The sequence below is a fragment of the Podarcis cretensis genome (genome assembly GCF_951804945.1).
Source record: "Podarcis cretensis genome assembly, chromosome: 17".
In the NCBI taxonomy this organism is placed as follows: Eukaryota; Metazoa; Chordata; class Lepidosauria; order Squamata; family Lacertidae; genus Podarcis; species Podarcis cretensis.
In genome coordinates this window covers 33159992-33175046 of record NC_137187.1, presented here as the reverse complement: position 1 = coordinate 33175046, position 15055 = coordinate 33159992, and the positions used below count along the sequence as shown (strand labels likewise).

Here is a 15055-nt window from a genome sequence, read left to right as displayed (position 1 = left end):
CCAATGCGACCCGCCTCCGTGGGCGGGGTCTTGCTTAAGGCGCTGCGGAGGAGCTCGGCCGCGAGGGCGGAAGAAGCGCATCAGGTAGGGGAGGCGCGATCTCGCGGTCCGGCGTGTAAGGGGACGGGGCGGGGGTGCAGGAGCATCGAAGCCCCCCTTTTCCTAGCTCACCCCGTCTTCTTTTTTTTTCAGGGGGTGGCGGGGAGTTCCAACGACCCCACCCCCGATTTCCCTCCCACCTCCTTCCGATGCAAATACTACTGTTGGGACCGGGGTTGCAGGAGCATGGAAGCCCCCTTTCCCTCTCTCCCCTCCACTCAGAGGAGCCAGTTCTAGGGGCCGAAGGGTCTTTGCACGCACACCCCCATATAAAAAATTGGAGGGGGCTGCACCTCGTCTTGAGATCGATTGTGCGGGGCGGGATTTAACTGGGCCGCCCCAATATTTCATTTAATTCAAGTTGGCACCCCTGCCCCCCACCTCTTGTAGGGGTGCGGGGGTGGGAAGGGTTTTCCAACAGACACCCCCCCCCCTTGCATTTCTTACTCCCGCGGCTCAGCAGCCCGACCCGCTTCCTTTCAACGCTCGACACGCGTCTTTCTTGCAAATATCGCCAGAGGCTTGAGCTGCCGTCCTGGTGTTGTGTTGTTTGCGCTTTCTCTGGAGTAAGCCTCGCTGAAATAGCAGGATCTTGCCTCCGCTGACACGAGCTGGGTTTCGTAACGACCGGACGGCTACTGGCGCCTCCTGTTCGTGGTGGCAATACAGTGGTACCTCGGGTTACATACGCTTCAGGTTACATACAGACTCTGCTAACCCAGAAATATTACATCGGGTTAAGAACTTTGCTTCAGGATAAGAACAGAAATTGGGCTCCGGCAGTGCGGCGGCAGCAGGAGGCCCCATTAGCTAAAGTGGTGCTTCAGGTTAAGAACCGTTTCAGGTTAAGAATAGACCTCCGGAACGAATTAAGTACTTAACCCGAGGTACCACTGCAATAATAATAATAATAAATTTTATTTATACCCCGCCCTCCCCAGCCAAGGCCGGGCTCAGGGCGGCTAACAAGCAATAATAAAAACAAGTTGAATGAATACAACTTAAAAACAAGATTAAAATACAAGAAGAAATACAGCAAAAGCGGGTCTTAACCCCATTTCGTTTACTGCTATAGAATGAGTTGGCAACCTCCCACAAGGGGGTGTTAACTTGAATAAAATATTGGGGAACAGTAGGTAATCATCTCAGAATTGATCACATAACATAGCACACACACACCATTTGAATGGCAGTGTCCATTAACTTTTTTGGGGGGGCGAAGACACACCAGCCCCTAGGAGTTGGCTCCTATGTTCCCACCTGCCAGCCCACCACCTTCCTTTGTGCTCCTGGCATGCAGGAAAGTGTCTGCCCTCTGCGTTTGGACTTTATCCCCATCCCTTCCGCCCCACTCACCGCCATGCACCCAGCACAGGAAACATAGCACCCTTGGGTGGGGAAGGCCAGAAGGGAGCAGCCAGCCAGAATCCATGGGCTCCATTCCAGCAGACTTCTATAACCCTGGGGCTGTCGGCCTCTTCACCCCCCGCCAGACAGCAAGGTTTGTGTAAACCAGGAGTCAGCAAACTTTTTCAGCAGGGGGCCGGTCCACTGCCCCTCAGACCTTATGGAGGGCCAGATTATATTGGGGGGGAGAATGAATGAATTTCTGTGCCCCACAAATAACGCAGAGATGCATTTTAAATAAAAGGACACATTCTACTCATGTAAAAGCACACTGATTCTCAGACCGTCCGTGGGACGGATTCAGAGGGCGATTGGGCCGGATTCAGAGGGCGATTAGGCCGGATCTGGCCCCTGGGCCTTAGTTTGCCTACCCATGGTGTACACACTTCAAAGCACATGCTTCGCCTCAGAGGATTCTGTGAACTGTACAGTGGTACCTCGGGTTAAGAACTTAATTTGTTCTGAAGGTCTGTTCTTAACCTGAAACTGTTCTTAACCTGAAGCACCACTTTAGCTAATGGGGCCTCCTGCTGCCGCCGCGCCGCTGGAGCACGATTGCTGTTCTCATCCTGAAGCAAAGTTCTTAACCCGAGGTACTATTTCTGGGTTAGCGGAGTCTGTAACCTGAAGCGTATGTAACCTGAAGCATATGTAACACGAGGTACCACTGTAGTTTGTTAAGGATTGCTGGGAATTAACAACTAAGGTTGTGTCTGCGTTATTTGAGAAGGAAAATGTGCTTTCAAAAGGCATACTGCTCGCTTTCCTTCAACACAACAGATGTGACTTTGGAGTTAAACGTACGGTTTTTGAGCTGGGAATGGAACAGCTCTGGCTGACATCCAGTGGTGTTTTTGTTTTGTTTTGAAATGGAAAAGCAATTGCGGAATCCTGGGATTCTACAGAACTGCATTTTGGGCACCATCCAGACCTCCCTTAGGAGAAAAGAGCAAAGGCTTTTGGAGGCAGTGTGGGCTGTTGGGAGGGAGTCACGTGAAACTCAGTCAGGCTTGCTTAATACATAGCATTTGTGTTGTGCTTTTGGCAGAGCCCGACTCCCATGAGGTTGAGTTAGGTGGCTGCCTTGGGGGGCAGGGGAGCAAGGGTGGATTGTTGGGCAGAGTGGCATGTGCCACATGGCATGGCCATTAAGCTGGACTGCTTCCCTCCCTTGTGTGTCCCTCCAGGATACACCAGTATATTGAATGGGACAGGTGGAACACTGTCTTGATAATGGATCTTATATAAGGCTTACCTGCCCAAATGGCTCCTAAGAGGTTTACTATAAAAGCAGTTACAAAAAAATAGAGCAGCACATAATTCAAATGCACAATAAAACTAATTCGTTAAAATAAGCACCCTTCGTTAAAAAGTAGGGTAGGCCATTATCATTTGTTGTTTAGTCGTGTCCGACTCTTCGTGACCCCATGGACCAGAGCACGCCAGGCACTCCTGTCTTCCACTGCCTCCCGCAGTTTGGTCAGACTCATGTTTGTAGCTTCAAGAACACTGTCCAACCATCTCGTCCTCTGTCGTCCCCTTCTCCTTGTGCCCTCCATCTTTCCCAACATCAGGGTCTTTTCCAGGGAGTCTTCTCTTCTCATGAGGTGGCCAAAGTCTTGGAGCCTCAGCTTCAGGATCTGCCCTTCCAGTGAGCACTCAGGGCTGATTTCCTTCAGAATGGATAGGTTTGAACTTCTTGCAGTCCATGGGACTCTCAAGAGTCTCCTCCAGCACCATAATTCCAAAGCATCAATTCTTCGGCGATCAGCCTTCTTTATGGTCCAGCTCTCACTTCCATACATCACTAGGCCATTATCATACGATGTAACAATTAGAACAATTTAAAACAAGTGGTTAAAACAATTAAGACAGGAGGTTCGTGCACGAGGTGAGGGTAATGCTTGTCCGAAGCGCTATGTCTTCTTTCAGACAGAACTGATGGGGCCTCTCGCATTTCAGCAGGGAGACTATTCCACAGCATTGGGGCCACCACAGAAAAGGCCTGCCTCCATGTTACCCTAGGGTTAGAGACTGAGACATGAAAGCTAGGAGCTAAATGGTACCTTAAACTTAGGTTATGGCTGCAGCAACGGAATGTCAAGGCGTGCTTTTTTATAACGAGAACACAAAGCTGGAAATGAACAAACTGCAGCTAAAATATTAACTTCATTTTTTACATGGTCCAGTCCTTCCCGTCCCCCCAATATTCTTAAGAGGGTCTCTTCTCCGGTCTTCAGAGAGTAGCTGGAAGTGGGGAGGCAGAAAATTGTCCTTTCCTTCCACTCCGCAGTTTTACTCTGAAATCTTAGGCGCAGTACTGCACCCAGAGCTCAGAAATTGCTCGCGCTCATGAAATTCCCTGTCGCAAAATGCGCCTAGAATGGGAGTTTCGAACACTGTTTTACCCCAATCATCCAGCTGTGGTAGAACCACTTGTTCAGCTACATGCCCTTACAATGGAGGGGAGGAGGGTAACTGCCTGTTTGGGGTAAGAAGGCTTTATATGAGGGGAAAGGTAAAGGGACCCCTGACCATTAGGTCCAGTCATGGCCGACTCTGTGGTTGCGGTTCTCATCTCGCTTTATTGGCCGAGGGAGCCGGCGTACAGCTTCCGGGGCGTGTGGCCAGCATGACTAAGCCGCTTCTGGCGAACCAGAGCAGAGCATGGAAACGCTGTTTACCTTCCTGCCGGAGTGATACCTATTTAGCTACTTGCATTTTGACATGCTTTCAAACTGCTAGGTTGGCAGGAGCAGGGACCAAACAACGGGAGCTCACCCCATTGTGGGGATTTGAACTGCTGACTTTCTGATCGGCAAGTCCTAGGCTCTGTGGTTTAACCCACAGCACCACCCACGTCCAGGATCTTAAGACTGGATTGGTGGTTAAGAGCCGGCCACTGTGACAGATCCTGTAATGTTGGTGTAATAGGTGATCGATAATGGGCTCTGCTTACCAGCTAGGTTGCGGCATTCTGTGCCAGCTGCAGACTCTCCAGAACAGCCACAAGGGAAGCCCCACAAAGCACACATTACAGTAGTCTAAATGTGAGGCTACCACTAGAGCTGGGTGTCATCAGCACACACGGGTGACACTATTCCCCAAACCTCCTGATGGCTGGTCCCAGTGACTTCATATAGTGGCACGGGAGACAAAACACCTTGTTTGTGGCACCTTGTTTTCTGAGGCCAGCCATGCAGGTATGAGTGGAACGACCGTAAAACAATGCCTTCTGACTCCCAACCAGTTCAGGAGCATAGCATGGTCAGGGTCTGCAAAATGCCTTGCGCCTGCTCTACTTTCGAGTATTCAAAGTACTTCACATCTCCCATATTGTCAAGTAAGTTAGTCTTATGATCCCCATTCCATGGATGGGGTCAGTGTTAGAAATTAAGATATAATAAGGGAACGTTCTTTCATATGTGGTGGACTTATAAAAGGGTAAAAGAGTATTGTGAAATGATCCATAATGAAAAAAAGTGTTTAAAAGTACTTTTCCCCCCCAAAAACCCCAGAGTCCTTTCTGTTGGGGATAATTTAGACTGAAATTCCCAGGTGTCAAAAAAGGTCATTTATGTATGCCACCACTGCGGCCCGTGTTTTGTTAGCCCAAAAATGGAAAACAAGCGAGGTCCCAACCAAAGAAGAATGGCAACTTAAGTTGACAGACTATGCGCAGCTTGCAGACCTAACATATAGAATAAGAGAACAAGAAGAACATTGGAAGAAGATTGGAAAACGTTTACTGAATATATGGGAAATAATTGTGTACAGCTGAAAACGCTGGCAGCATTAAGATAAATTCAACAGTGTAAGTAAGTTTTGAAGGATGCAATAATGGAATAGTGAATGGTATAGTTTTTGTAAATATGCAGGGATTTATGATAAGTAAAATGAACCATGGAGAGAGAAGGGAAGTCGTAGATATCTTAAGGTTATAAAAATGAGTACTCTAAATTGTAAAACAGAAAATTCAATAAAAATTATATACAAAAAAAGAAATTCAGATATAATGGCTCCTTAAAACCAGGGTTACTGTCACCAAAACACAATGGCTAGTTACCATTGGGGGGCCAGGTGGTTCAAAAGTCGTCATTTCGATAACAACTTTTTGGTTCCCGACATTCATTCCAATTGTACAGATGAAATATCACAGACAGAATTCTACAGGATGTGTTGCTAGTGTGTGAAAACAGTCAAGATCCAAGGATCCCCAGGCATGCATAGCTCCAGATGGTGGAGACGTCAGGAGCCATCTTGGCTCCCTGGCATCCTCACTTGGTCACAAATGGGCAATAGCCAAGTGCAGAATGCACCTGGCACATTTTGAATGCTGGATGGTGGAAGGGGACTGAGGCTGGGGGTGGGGTGGGGAGCTTGCCTAAGACCACCTGGCGAGATCGTGGCAGAGGTGAAATTCAAACTTGATCGCTGTAGCACAACTGCTTTCAGTAAACACAAGAACAGATCGCTTTGCACGTGACTCCTGTGTGGGGCCTGCCTCTCCCATCTCGTCTTATCACCTTCTGCCAGCTGCTGTTTGGAACAGTGTGGGGAAGGCAGTAGAAACTTACCCAGGCCTTCTGAGCGTTTGTTTTTCAAATGCTAATGATTTTTAATACTGTTAGCATGATGTGAGCGGATGATTTCATTTCCAGTGCCGTTACAATACATGATTCACAGCTCAGTAAAACATACAAAAACAGAAACATCTGTTCTTCGAGCCAACGTGTTGAAAATAAAATAAACGAAGAGAAAAACAGTTCCAATAATTAACCAAAATATTGAAAGAACTTCTGCACTGTTGCTGATTCCTTGGATAGTCTTGATATGCAACCCAACCAATTATATACCCATAGTAGTCTCTGCTCATCTTGCTCTCTTATCAGGAATTGTGTATATATTTTTAAGCTCTTGTGATCTGATTCATGGGGTATTTCCTGTGTTGCAACTAACCATATCCCGCTATCTTGGCATGCCATAGCACATAGAACAGTGCACTTTCAGAGCACAACAACTTTATACTGATTACGGCTCATCTTGCCAGAGAGCAAAGGAGTCGTCTGAGTAAGAGTTTCCTGCTGTCTTCGAACTGGGGCTGAAGAGAAAGATGAAGGGCACTGTGCTAATATCTGTGAAAACTGTCACAATGCATAAGGCTGCCCTGTTGAACTGACCTGTTCCCTGCTTCCCTCATTTCCATCCATGGCAACGGCGTTAAGAAGACGAGAAGAGCCTGCAGGATCCAGGCAAGAGCTCCCTCTAGCCCAAGTTTCTTGTTCTTGCATGGACCAACCAAATGCTTGTGGGGTACGCATAAACAGGGCGTGGATACAAGTGCCCTCTCCTTCCCTGTGGCTCATCGCAGCGGATATGCACAGGCATTCTGCCTCTGACACCATTATGTTAGGCTGATTGAGACTTGTCAGAATCCCTTTCTAGATGTTTCTTGAGGTTCCGTGTCCCGAGTTCTTTTGAGTATTTCTGACCCTGTTAATTTCTGGAGCTGACTGCCATCCTTCTGTGACGAGGCTAAGGTCAGCCAAGTTCCCAGGGTAGACTGCTGTGATCACCATAAAACACAGAGAGAGAGATAGGAGAAAGTCTGTATGTCCTATTCATTACAGTGGTACCTCGGATTACAGACACTTCAGGATACAGACTCCACTAACCCTGAAGTAGTACCTCAGGTTAAGAACTTTACCGCACGATGAGAACAGAAATCGCATGGCAGCGGGAGGCCCCATTAGCTAAAGTGGTGCCTCAGGTTAAGAACAGTTTCAGGTTAAGAACGGACCTCCAGAACGAATTAAGTTCTTAACCAGAGGTACCACTGTACTGCTGTTCTCATTCCTGAAGGAGTGTCTCCACCCCCATCGTTCAGCCCGGACACTGAGGTCCAGCTCCAAGGGCCTTCTGGCAGTTCCCTCACTGAGAGAGGTGAGGTTACAGGGAACCAGGCAGAGGGCCTTCTCGGTAGTGGTACCTGCCCTGTGGAACGCCCTCCCAGCAGATGTCAAGGAAATAAACAACTCTCTGACTTTTAGAAGGCATCTGAAGGCATCCCTGTTTAGGGAAGTTTTTTATGTTTGATATTTTATTGTGTTTTTAGTGTTCTGTTGGGAGCTGCCCAGAGTGGCTGGAGAAACCCAGCCGGATGTGTGGGGTATAAATAATAAATTATTATTATAATTATCACAATTATCTTCGTTTCTCTCTGCCCAGTCTTAGGTCTCTTACCGCAGAGATGGCAACAGAGGGGGAGCCGAGCAGCTATGTCAAAATCATCCAGCTTTTTGTGCTCTCCACAGCCTGGGGGATGCAGATATGGGTTACCTTTATTTCAGGTACGTTTCCCCAGGGTGGGGTGGGGGTGGGACAAAGCTTACTTGGATTTTTAGCCTGCCCGGGGAGGAAATGGTATGTGCTCCTCGGATCCTTTTCTCCAGTGCAGCCCTTCTTAACCTGGTGCCCTCCAAATACTTTGGACTATAACGCAGCTGCTGGAGAAGGCTGCTGTAATGCATTCGTTTCAGATTCTGTTGTGCCCATTGCTTCTCACTTCCAGAACTCAGGGCTTATTCACACCTTTGTTTGCCCTGCTGCTTTGCCCAGTGCCGGATTTACGTATAAGCTAAACAAGCTATAACTTAGGGCCCCACTCTCTTGGGGCCCCCCAAAAAAATTAAAGGAAAAAAACTGGGTGTACATTTCCAAAATATAAAATAACAAACAAATAAAATAAAACCTACATACAGCAACAGTGTTTTGTGTTGTGTAGGCTCCTATGATGTAAGTCATGGGCCCCGCCTGCTAGCCTGCTCCCTAAAATATCACTGGTTTGCTCATTTCTATATACAGTATAGGGTGCCTACATTCTGCTATTTAGAATTATTAGTAGTTTGCATCGTATATTTACACCTATTATAATTTAATGTTATAGCAAGATTCTAGAGACTAGATTATGAGTCTTTGCAAATTATGTTTGTAAAGGAACTTTTGTTATTGCCAAATGCCAATGTGTTAGCATTACTAAGTTTGTTATGAATAGAAAATCATTTTAAGTTAGAGCTTAATAATTATTTCACTATTAATATGCTTCTTAATTGTATTTCAGTTCAACAATTACTTTGATAAAATACATATTTTGTTATGCGCAAATGGCTTTAGATACCTATTAGGTCCATAAATTACCATATAGCATATATTCAACACAAAAAACAGTGAGAATTTGTTGTTGACAGCTGGACATTTAAAGGGTCCCATTACCTTCAGTAGCTTAGGGCCTCATCAAACCTAAACAAGCAAAGAGGCAAGCAACGAGGCAAAGGCAAAATCCCTCAGACACCTGCATAGAAAAGCACAGGACAAGTGAAGACCTGTGGTCTCCGAGCACGGGACAATTGGAAGTGTGGACGAGCCCTTCACCTGCTGTAACCCACTCCCTTCTCTCACCTGCACAGGGTTTGTTCTCTTCCGGGGTGTGAGCCGCCATACCTTTGGCCTGGTGCAAAGCAAGCTGTTTCCTTTCTATTTCTACACCCTGCTTGGCTGCACCTTCCTGAACCTGGTCATCTTCGCTTCGTACCACCCGCGGGAGCTTCTCAGCGCCTGGGATACAGTCCAGGTAGGTACCAACCGGTCATCTACAAATCTTGCAGCTTTTCGTCTGGGGCCTGTGTGCAGGAGGTGCTCCTTCATGTAGCTTCTTGAGATCATCAACTATGGACCTTCTGTCACAGTCCGGTTCATGGGCGATCGAAGTCCCGGCTGGGGATGTCGGGAACAGGGGCAAGATGGGGTGGGAGCAGGGACGGGAGTCCAGAAGCCAGGACTCAGGAAGTCAAGAGTCTGAGGGTCAGAGAGCCGGGAGTCAAGAAGCCAAGGGTCAGAAGGTAAGGAAGCAAGGAGTCACGAAGTCAAGGGTCTGAGGATCAAGAAGCAAGGAGTCAGACACAGCAAGGCAGGGAACGTGTTGCTGTGGCAAAGAGCTGAAGGGAAAGCGCTGACCTTATATCTCTTCCCAGCTCTTGCCACCAGGTGCTGTGAGTTACCAATCGGCCTCGCCTTGCCTCTTCAGAACAAACTTAGGAAGGCCCCAGTCCTGCAGAGTCCTATTGGTCACAGTGGCCTGGCTCCTGCACCCACACATGACACCTGCAGTTTGAAGATGTGAGCCCCCCAAACCTACAAGCCAGTGTTGATGCTGCAAAAATTCTTTCCTCTGTGGAATAAGCCTAGCCGCTTTACTGTTCAATTTGTGTCTCTTAGAAGAAGTCCAGTTCTGGGCACCACAGTTCAAGAAGGACACTGACAAACTGGAACGTGTCCAGAGGAGGGCAACCAAAATGGTCAAAGGCCTGGAAACGATGCCTTATGAGGAACGGCTAGGGGAGCTGGGCATGTTTAGCCTGGAGAAGAGGAGGTTAAGGGGTGATATGATAGCCATGTTCAAATATATAAAAGGATGTCACATAGAGGAGGGAGAAAGGTTGTTTTTTGCTGCTCCAGAGAAGCGGACACGGAGCAATGGTTCCAAACTACAAGAAAGAAGATTCCACCTAAAAATTAGGAAGAACTTCCTGACAGTAAGAGCTGTTTGACAGTGGAATTTGCTGCCAAGGAGTGTGGTGGAGTCTCCTTCTTTGGAGGTCTTTAAGCAGAGGCTTGACAACCATATATCAGGAGTGCTCTGATGGTGTTTCCTGCTTGGCAGGGGGTTGGACTCGATGGCCCTTGTGGTCTCTTCCAACTCTATGATTCTATGATTCTAAGACCTCCTCTTTCCTTCCTTTGTATTTTGTATGGAATTTCCCTCACCTTTCAAGGCCTTTCTGTCCCAAGATCCTTTGCATGATTTCCCCGTGTTCTTCCTGCCTCCCTAGTTCCATCGCAGCACAGGTAGGCTTAGGCCTAAGGCAGGGGTCAGCAAGGTTTACCTCGCCTGGGCCAGTTCACTCCAGCGGAGATCCCTCTGTGGGCCAGATCGCGCCCGCGATTTCCGGTGTCTGTGCGGATGTGATTTGCGGCACCGCGGAAGCAAGTCCCTGTGCTGTGCTGCGCCGATTTAGCGCAGCATGTTGGGACTTGCCGAGCGGGCAGTCGGGGTCGTCTCGTGGGCCGGTTAAACAACCCCCAGGGCCGCTTGTGGTGACAGCAGTCACGAAATTAAGAGACGCCTGCTCCTTGGACGAAAGGCGATGGCAAACCTAGACAGTATCTTAAAAAGCAGAGACATCACCTTGCCAACAAAGGTCCGTATAGTTAAAACCATGGTTTTCCCAGTAGTGATGTATGGAAGTGAGAGCTGGACCATAAAGAAGGCTGATCGCCAAAGAATTGATGCTTTGGAATTATGGTGCTGGAGGAGACTCTTGAGAGTCCCATGGACTGCAAGAAGTTCAAACCTATCCATTCTTAAGGAAATCAGCCCTGAGTGCTCACTGGAAGGGCAGATCCTGAAGCTGAGGCTCCAAGACTTTGGCCACCTCATGAGAAGAGAAGACTCCCTGGAAAAGACCCTGATGTTGGGAAAGATGGAGGGCACAAGGAGAAGGGGACGACAGAGGACGAGATGGTTGGACGGTGTTCTTGAAGTCTGACCAAACTGCTGGAGGCAGTGGAAGACAGAAGTGCCTGGCGTGCTCTGGTCCATGGGGTCACGAAGAGTCGGACACGACTAAACGACTAAACAACAACAACGGCGGCTGGTGGCCCATGGGCCTTAGCTTGGCGACCCCTCGCCTAAGGCAATCACAACACATTCAGAAGTTTTATATTTACAGTGGTACCTCTGGTTACGTACTTAATTCGTTCCGGAGGTCCATTCTTAACCTGAAACTGTTCTTAACCTGAAGCACCACTTTAGCTAATGGGGCCGCTGCGCCGCCACTGCGCAATTTTTGTTCTCATCCTGAAGCAAAGTTCTTAACCCGAGGTACTGTTTCTGGGTTAGCGGAGTCTGTAACCTGAAGCATCTGTAATCTGAAGCGTATGTAACCCGAGGTACAACTGTATAAAGGAACCCAAGATCTACTCCTCTTTATTCAACCCTGCTGCTACACAAACCTCTGCCCACCCCCAAACATTTTAAAAATATTTGTAATTCAATCTTAGAACATCATTTACCATAAAGACCATTGTGTCATATGAGGAAGGTGGGAAACAAAATACAACATTCCAGCAAGGAAAGCAGTCCTTTGTATCTGGGAGGCTGGTGTGACGAGGAAGAGGAGCAGTTTTCACCTTGTGTGCTGCAGATACTTAAGACACAGTAGGTTTCATGAACAGCTACCTCCCCGTTTCTTAAACCCGAGCGCATCAGGAAGAAATGTGAGCAATCCAGCTCTGGAAAAACCTGTTCATGGAATCTCTTTGTTGAGAAGGCACTGAAGTACAGCCTATCCTTTTAGAGGACAGGAGGTGGGACTATTTGATCTACCAGATAGGAGCCATAGGTAAAAGGTAAATGACCCCTGGACAGTTAAGTCCAGTCAAAGGTGACTAGGGGGTTGCGGCGCTCATCTCGCTTTCAGGCCGAGGAAGCCGGCGTTTGTCCACAGACAGCTTTCCGGGTCAAAAACCAGGAGCGTTGCGATTGGCCATAATCAGTCTCAGGTTCCGCCAGTCAATCGACGTGTTGTACATGCCTGGGTTATTCTATTAGAAATACACAGAACGATAATTATGAAATTGTTGTGAGGTTTAATAAATTAACTGTTTATATTTGGGCAACTTTTCTGCTAATCATTTCCTTGTGAACAATTTAAACAATTTATTTAACTAAAGCAATAACATTATAGCATATGTATGTATGTTTGTTAACTGATGTGGTTAAACAATTAAAACAAAAAATCTTAGACTGAGTTTTAGCACACATGAAAAACTTAAACAAATCCTTATTTCCTGATGAACAGCCTTTGGACTATAATGTAACATAAATAGAAAGATTTTTCCTCCAAAAGCATTTTATTTTTATTTTTTGTTTTCTTTCTTTCTTTCTTTTTTGAAGTTTTATTTGAGTTTGGGATTTTTACATACATTATATTATCTCCTTCCAATTTTAAATTTCCCATACAATTTCTTTCCTTTCCCTCCCTCCCCCAATTATCCATTGGAAGGGTTCAAACTATTATTCTCAGCCATGGGCATAGCGTCTTTAGTTTCCACCGAATGTCTTTTGTTCCAGTAGTTTTTATCCATTGAAGATAGGGGTTCCATCTGTTCCTTATCGTGGTGGATTTGACCTTCCACGTTGTTTCCTGTGACATGACCAAAAGCATTTTATTTAAAAATGCAATTTAAATTTTTAAGAAATCTGATTTAAATAAAAAAAATGAATTAAATAAAAAAAATCTTCTTGATTTTTTTAAAAATTGATTTTTATCCACCCTGTTTTCACCCCAGAATTCCAGAAAAAGGTCATGGTATACCTTGTGTCTCCTCTGCAGATTGTGTCCTTTTTTATTGGCCTCGTTCTGGCAGCTTCCAATGCTTCCTGGCTCTCCCAAGTCACCACCAAGACCATGTTCAAGATGCAGGAGATTGAAAGGGAGCATGGCCTCGGGGACGAGGTGGGGCTGTCGGCTCGGCGGGAGGCTTACCAGCTTCTGAAGGAGAAGGATGCCAAGTACCAGAACCTGCGCCAAAAGTTCTTCAAGTTCCACGGCCTGTCCTCTCTCTGCAACCTGGCTGGCGTCTTCTGCACTGGGGTGAATTTGGCATGCCTAGCACTGCAGCTGGACAGCCTTTAGACTGCAGGGGGCGCTCTACCCATCTACTCCTGCCGTCGCTCCAGGATTGTTTTCTAAGGCACAAAACCGAACTTTCTCTCGAAGCAAATATGACAGCCTGTATTCTGAGCTGATTGACCACTTGGAGAGAAGGAGTTTGACAGCGGCCAGAAATCAATTCATTGGAGTGAATGGGTGTGGGGGAAACTACCCACTCCCGAAACAGCCAGATTTTCCCCCTCCCTGAAGGACAGAATTGGATAATCTGTTTTGCAATCTAGACTAAAGCCTGTTTGGTCATATTCCTCAGTGCCCAGACCTCTAGGTCCCTTCCAACTCTTTAAGATTCTATGATCATGTTTTGGACACTTTTGCATAAATAAAAGCCATTTCTTTTTTTTTTCTTTTTTTAATTTTATTAAGAATTTTGTTAATAAAGAAAGAAAAAAGAAAAGACATAATAAACAAAAAAGAAACAAAGAATAAAACAAACATGAAATTATACATCTTGTAATAGCCATCTTTTCTTCATTTTTTTTTCCTTTTGGACTTCCTCACGTCTCTCGCTCCTACTTTCCAGGTTAATAAAACTTTAGCCAGCAACTTATCACCTTATTTTCATTCTTATTATACAGAATTCCAATATTTTATCCATAACTTTGAATATTTTTGTCAAAATCCTAAATGCCTAATTTTAAAATAGTAGTTATTCAAAATTTATTACTCTCATACAATTCACTCATTCTCATAGTCTTTTCAACTATCTTTATGGTGCCCTGTTGTTTTCGAATCTCTCATCCTTCTTAACACTCATATAGTTTACAATGTTTTTGTAAATAGTCCTTAAATTTCTTCCAATCCTCCTCCACTGCTTCTTCTCCCAGGTCCCGGATTCTGCCAGTCATTTCTGCCAACTCCATGTAGTCCATCAGTTGCATCTGCCATTCTTCCAGGGTGGGCAAATCTTGAGTTTTCCAATATTTAGCTACGAGTATCCTTGCTGCTGTTGTTGCATACATAAAAAATGTTCGATCATTCTTTAACACCCTCTGGCCAACAATGCCCAAAAGGAAGGCCTCTGGTTTCTTAGGGAAGGTATACTTAAATACCTTTTTCAACTCATTATATATCATTTCCCAGAAGACCTTAACCCTAGGGCAAGTCCACCAGAGGTGGAAGAACGTTCCTTCAGTTTCCTTACATTTCCAACACTTATTGTCTGACAGGTGATATATTTTTGCTAGCTTGACTGGGGTCATGTACCACCTGTATATAATTTTCATAATGCTTTCTTTCAAGGCATTACATGCTGTAAACTTCATACCGGTGGTCCATAACTTTTCCCAGTCAGCAAACATGATGTTATACCCAATGTCCTGTGCCCACTTTATCATAGCTGATTTAACCGTTTCATCCTGTGTATTCCACCTCAGCAACAAGTTATACATTCTTGAAAGTACCTTAGTCTTAGGTTCTAACAGTTCTGTTTCCAGTTTCGATTTTTCCACCTGGAATCCTAACTTTTTATCCAATTTAAAAGCCTCTTTAATCTGAGCATAATGTAACCAATCTCACACTTTATCTTTTAGTTTCTCCATACTCTGCAATCTCCAATTGTCTCCATCTCTTTCTAATATTTCCCAGTACTTCGGCCATTTGACCTCCATATTGGGTCTTTTCACAGCTTTAGCTTCCATAGGTGAAAGCCACCTTGGGAATAAAAGCCATTTCTATTTCTGCATCTCAGATTGCCTAGCACCCATTTTTTAAAAATAGTTATTATTAAGTTTTACAGTTTTATATTCAACACAAAC

The 15055-nt window shown here is 45.8% G+C and overlaps 1 protein-coding gene and 1 long non-coding RNA gene across 2 annotated transcripts in view; one reads left to right on the top strand and one right to left on the bottom strand.

Annotated features, from left to right (window-relative positions):
- Positions 1-16: 16 nt before the first annotated feature.
- Positions 17-13639, top strand: TMEM205 (transmembrane protein 205). The gene is made up of 4 exons (XM_079959847.1): positions 17-84; positions 7735-7856; positions 8973-9136; positions 12960-13639. The coding sequence occupies exons 2-4, from the start codon at positions 7757-7759 to the stop codon at positions 13260-13262; spliced, it is 567 nt and encodes a 188-aa protein (XP_079815973.1). The 5' UTR covers positions 17-84; positions 7735-7756; the 3' UTR covers positions 13263-13639.
- Positions 93-15055, bottom strand: part of LOC307206611 — a 72314-nt gene continuing 57351 nt past the window's right edge. Inside the window, exons 2-3 of the long non-coding RNA XR_013834415.1 lie at positions 1279-1663; positions 93-747 (exon numbers count right to left, since the gene is read on the bottom strand). This is a non-coding gene — a long non-coding RNA (uncharacterized lncRNA). The remainder of the gene's footprint in view (positions 748-1278; positions 1664-15055) is intronic.